Source organism: Salvelinus namaycush, unplaced genomic scaffold, assembly GCF_016432855.1.
Source record: "Salvelinus namaycush isolate Seneca unplaced genomic scaffold, SaNama_1.0 Scaffold1205, whole genome shotgun sequence".
NCBI lineage: Eukaryota > Metazoa > Chordata > Actinopteri > Salmoniformes > Salmonidae > Salvelinus > Salvelinus namaycush.
This window is the reverse complement of record NW_024057904.1, coordinates 28,581-34,570: the sequence shown is the minus strand read 5'-3', so window position 1 is coordinate 34,570 and position 5,990 is coordinate 28,581. Positions and strand designations below refer to the sequence as shown.

Here is a 5,990-nt window from a genome sequence, read left to right as displayed (position 1 = left end):
TACAACACAATGGATAAGCCTGTTAGCTACAACACAATGGATAAGCCTGTTAGCTACAACACAATGGATAAGCCTGTTAGCTACAACACACTGGATAAGCCTGTTAGCTACAACACACTGGATAAGCCTGTTAGCTACAACACACTGGATAAGCCTGTTAGCTACAACACAATGGATAAGCATGTTAGCTACAACACAATGGATAAGCCTGTTAGCTACAACACAATGGATAAGCCTGTTAGCGATAACACAATGGATAAGCCTGTTAGCTACAACACAATGGATAAGCCTGTTAGCTACAACACAATGGATAAGCCTGTTAGCTACAACACAATGGATAAGCCTGTTAGCTACAACACAATGGATAAGCCTGTTAGCTACAACACAATGGATAAGCCTGTTAGCTACAACACAATGGATAAGCCTGTTAGCTACAACACAATGGATAAGCCTGTTAGCTACAACACAATGGATAAGCCTGTTAGCTACAACACAATGGATAAGCTTGTTAGCTACAACACAATGGATAAGCCTGTTAGCTACAACACAATGGATAAGCCTGTTAGCTACAACACAATGGATAAGCCTGTTAGCTACAACACAATGGATAAGCCTGTTAGCTACAACACAATGGATAAGCCTGTTAGCTACAACACAATGGATAAGCGTGTTAGCTACAACACAATGGATAAGCCTGTTAGCTACAACACAATGGATAAGCGTGTTAGCTACAACACAATGGATAAGCGTGTTAGCTACAACACAATGGATAAGCCTGTTAGCTACAACACAATGGATAAGCGTGTTAGCTACAACACAATGGATAAGCCTGTTAGCTACAACACAATGGATAAGCGTGTTAGCTACAACACAATGGATAAGCCTGTTAGCTACAACACAATGGATAAGCTTGGTAGCTACATTTCATTTGCATTCAAAATCTTATTTTACCTCTTAACCCTAACTCTCTGTGTGTGTGAGAGAGAGTGAGAGCCATGCACTCACAGTAGTCATCCTGCAGAGAGGGCAGTGCCAGAGTCAGCTGTGGTTTAGACTGGTCTGGAGACTGGTCTGTAGCAGAGGGAGCCATATACAGGACAGAGAACGGCTGCAGGGCAGAGACACACACACACACACACACACACACACACACACACACACACACACACACACACACACACAGTCAGGTCTAAAACACACAGTGAAATTATACTGTAGCACAGGAGGCTGGTGGCACCTTAACTGGGGAGGACAGGCTCATAATAATGGCTGGTAAGGAATTCATGGAATGGTATCGAATTTCATTCACTCCATTCCAGACATTACTATGAGCCTGTTCCTCCCCTCACCAGCCTCTCGTGTACTGCTGATACAGCAGTAGTAAATAGAAGTCTAAACATAGCAGTCATACTGTACCTGCCTTCTCTGAGCATCTGTCCCGTTCTCCAGAAGCAGAACACACCCATTCCTACAACAACATCATTATTTACAGTACAAACAAGGAACATTCTCCTTCCTCAGTACATTTCCCATATCCCCATGTGGACTATTTTAAGTTACAGTTAGGTTTAGGAGTTAGGGTTAGGGGTTAGGAGTTGGGGTTAAGGGTTGGGGTTAGGGGTTAAGAGTTGGGGTTAGGGGTTAGGAGTTGGGGTTAAGGGTTGGGGTTAGGGGTTAAGGGTTGGGGGTAAGAGTTGGGGTTAGGGGTTAAGAGTTGGGGTTAGGGGTTAAGAGTTGGGGTTAGGGGTTAGGGGTTAAGAGTTGGGGTTAGGGGATAAGGGTTGGGGTTAGGGGTTAAGGGTTAGGGGTTAGGAGTTGGGGTTAGGGGTTAAGGGTTGGGGTTAGGGGTTAAGGGTTAGGGGTTAGGAGTTGGGGTTAGGGGTTAAGAGTTGGGGTTAGGAGTTGGGATTTTTTTTTGTTGAATGTAAATCAAATGAAGGTCCCCACAACAATAGAAGAACAAAACGTGTGTGTGTGTGTGTGTGTGTGTGTGTGTGTGTGTGTGTGTGTGTGTGTGTGTGTGTGTGTGTGTGTGTGTGTGTGTGTGTGTGTGTGTGTGTGTGTGTGTGTGTGTGTGTATAAACCTGTTTAGGCACATTCCTCCTGTAAGTGGTCGCTGCGGTGACAGGTCTGACGACACGCTGTGATAGGTCTGACACTCCAGCCTCCGTCACTGCGTCTGAAAGAGAAAGTTCACACCGTCAGTAGAAGGTTAGTGGAATATGTGTGGGTAGCTGGACAGGTAGGATGACTGACAGTGAAGGGTTCTACATTCAGCTTGCATCATGTATTAACACAACATGAAACAATTTCAAAGATTTTACTGAGTTACAGTTCATAAGGAAATCAGTCAATTAAAAAAATTCCATTAGGCCCTAATCGAGGGATTTCACATGACTGGGCAGGGGTGCAGCCATGGGTGGGCCTGGGAGTACATAGGCCCACCCATTGGGGAGCCAGGCCCAGCCAATCAGAATGAGTTTTTCCCCACAAAAAGGCTTTACAGACAGAAATACTCCTCAGCACAAGGTGCACCTGTGTAATGATTATGCTGCTTAATCAGCTTCTTGATATGCCACACCTGTCAGGTGGATGGATTATCTTGGTAAAGGAGAAATGCTCACTGACAGGTGTTCTAAACAGATTTTGTGCTTATGGAACATTTCACATGAAACATGGAACACTTTACATGTTGCATTTATATATTTTTGCTCAGTATATGTCTCTGTGTTTCTTTACAGTCATTGGTGCTTACAATAACAGGAAATAAGATGAGGCCCTTTTCACATAACCAACATTGTGTAAATTTGCAGCTGTTTGAAAATATAGAAGTAGACCTTGTAGAGCTAACTGTTAAACCTTACCTATAGTAGGCTACTTATATTATAAGAAAAAAAACATTCCTTCCTTCCTTCCTTCCTTCCTTCCTTCCTTCCTTCCTTCCTTCCTTCCTTCCTTCCTTCCTTCCTTCCTTCCTTCCTTCCTTCCTTCCTTCCTTCCTTCCTTCATTCCTTCATTCATTCATTCATTCATTCCTTCCTTCATTCATGCCTTCCTTCATTCATTCAAACCTTGAAGGCTTGTCTCTGTGTTCTGCTCTTGTAGTTTTGTTCTCGCTGCGCCCCCTGGCGGTGAATCCAGAGACAGTCTCTGACAGACCGTGTCGAACTCCCGGCAGGGAGAATGGCGCCCCCTGGCGACCATGGGGCTACTGGCTAAAGGCTGCTCTGCGCTCAGCCGCCTGGTCACCATCCGACTCTTGAAGCGCTTGTACGATGCTGAGAGATGAGGCGCCTCGGTGCTTGTCTAAAAAAAAAAAGAAGAGGCAAATAGACTTGACATTAGAATAATGGCTGATAAAACATGAGTTATTAACTAAGATATAGGATCAAGTATATCCCTATGTTCAAATCTTACGCATTTTATTTTATTTTAAGTAGACTACAGTAAAACATTACAGATGTAAAGATTTTGCCCGAGATGTAGGCCTAGACAAATAATAAATCAGAGTTTTGATAAATCGACATAAAAACGAAATTCCTTTAGTGAAATTTGATGCCTAACACTGAACAGACCTCCTCCAAAGCCCGTTGCCTCCTCAATTCGCTATGCCAGACAGACTCAACCCAGCAGCGGTTCACTAACTCCTTCCCCCGCCCCAAGCTCTCATTGTCTCCCTCCAAGATGGAGGCGCTGGAGGTTTTGGGGGGCTACCCGACCAAGCCCTCGAACCCTCGATCACGAATGGTCAGGGTTCTACTAAGTATGACTGTTGTTATGGGATGTTTATTAATGTTACATAGTTTTCTCAAAATCGCTAAGTCGCGGAAGCCGCAAGATTTCTACTCTTTTGAGGTGAAGGACGCCAAAGGGAAAAGCGTTTCTCTGGAGCGATACCGAGGCAAAGTAAGTCCACATCAGCAAAACTACGCAAGTAAACTAACTGAACTCAGTGTAGGCGTACTGCTGAAGTCACTTAGTTTTTCTAAAATGTTGATAACTGGTTTCTGCGATTTAGCACGCCCCCCCCCCCCCCCCCCCAAAAAAAAATATATATATATAGTATTTAGGCCTAATGTTTACAATTCTCTGCTTTTCTTCCTGCGCGCAGGCGTCTCTGGTTGTCAACGTGGCGAGCCACAGCGAACACACAGAGAGTAACTATCGCTCTCTGCAAGAGCTGCACCGGGAACTGGGAACGTCCCATTTCAACGTGCTGGCTTTTCCCTGCGGCCAGTTCGGGGAGACCGAGATGGGGACCAGCCGGGACATCGAGGCCAACGCCAAGAAAACCCATGGGGTCACCTTCCCTATCTTCAGTAAGATCAAAGTCATGGGATCGGAGGCGGAGCCAGCTTTCAAATTCATAACAGGTAGGACACAGTAGACTTTATCATTAAACCAGAGATGTAAATCAAGATAGTTTAGTCTTTTTCTAAAGGACAAGAAGAACAAGGTGAAGTTTATCACAAGTAAACAAAGCTTAGACTATAGGCCTTTACAGCCTTATCTTTAGTCTGACTAAAATTTGTATTTTATTTTTTTCTATTCAAGATTATGTTTTTCATGGACACTGTGGGTGTATGAGGAATTAGTGTAGGAGGTTTGGGAAGAATTGTAGTTATTGTGGTACATTGGCACACAACACAACATAGAACATTGGGCCTGACAAAACGTTTGTTTCCATTCAATCATACAGATTCTGTAAAAAAGATTCCTAAGTGGAACTTCTGGAAGTTCCTGGTGAACCCTGAGGGCCAGGTGGTGAGGTACTGGAAGGCAGAGGAGCCCGCCGAGAGCGTGCGTCAGGAGGCCACGGCCATGGTGCGCCAGATCATTCTGAAGAAAAGGGCAGAGCTCTAACGGGTTTGAACTTGGAACTTGTCAAGACAGGAGTGACTACACCTCTGAGTTCAAGAGTTCAATTGAACGTCCTGGGGTACTGTACGACGGACGAACGTTACAACACACTTTATTACCCTGTGACGTGGGAAATGATTTGGCCACTTTGGCAAACTTTGCAGAAGATCATGCTCACTGCACTGTAGGTGGGTTTAGTATTTTACTGGATGGCAACAAGACTAGAATAAGAGCCTGTGTGTGTCTCTGTGTGTGTGTGTCTCTGTGTGTGTGTCTCTGTGTGTGTCTCTCTGAGGGTGTGTCTCTCTGAGGGTGTGTCTCTCTGAGGGTGTGGGTGTGTGTGTGTGTCTCTCTGTGTGTATGTCTCTCTGAGGGTGTGGGTGTGTGTGTGTGTGTGGGCCATGTGCCATGTCGTTTACGACTAAGCTAGTATCATGGCCTGGACGAACCACTTCTAGTATCATGGCCTGGAGGAACCACTTTGATGTGTAATATGGATTTTCTGTTCCATACAACTCTTTTTGTCAGTACTCTCTGGTAACTACATGTATACATGGCCATCTTGTTCAGTTTGTCTTGCTCTGAGATAGATTAAAGACTGTTATGTTTATCCATATTCAAATCAAAGTTTATTTGTCACGTGCGCCGAATACAACAGGTGTAGATCTTACAGTGAAATGCCGAATACAACAGGTGTAGGTAGACCTTACAGTGAAATGCTGAATACAACAGGTGTAGGTAGACCTTACAGTGAAATGCTGAATACAACAGGTGTAGGTAGACCTTACAGTGAAATGCTGAATACAACAGGTGTAGGTAGACCTTACAGTGAAATGCTGAATACAACAGGTGTAGGTAGACCTTACAGTGAAATGCTGAATACAACAGGTGTAGTAGACCTTACAGTGAAATGCTGAATACAACAGGTGTAGTAGACCTTACAGTGAAATGCTGAATACAACAGGTGTAGTAGACCTTACAGTGAAATGCTGAATACAACAGGTGTAGGTAGACCTTACAGTGAAATGCTGAATACAACAGGTGTAGATCTTACAGTGAAATGCTGAATACAACAGGTGTAGACCTTACAGTGAAATGCTGAATACAACAGGTGTAGACCTTACAGTGAA

The 5,990-nt window shown here is 44.2% G+C and overlaps 1 protein-coding gene across 1 annotated transcript; it reads left to right on the top strand.

Annotated features, from left to right (window-relative positions):
• The first annotated feature begins 3,636 nt into the window (after window positions 1-3,636).
• LOC120036095 (probable glutathione peroxidase 8) lies at window positions 3,637-5,476 on the top strand. Its single transcript, XM_038982567.1, has 3 exons — window positions 3,637-3,906; window positions 4,112-4,373; window positions 4,700-5,476. The coding sequence occupies exons 1-3, from the start codon at window positions 3,685-3,687 to the stop codon at window positions 4,861-4,863; spliced, it is 648 nt and encodes a 215-aa protein (XP_038838495.1). The 5' UTR covers window positions 3,637-3,684; the 3' UTR covers window positions 4,864-5,476.
• Window positions 5,477-5,990: the final 514 nt, after the last annotated feature.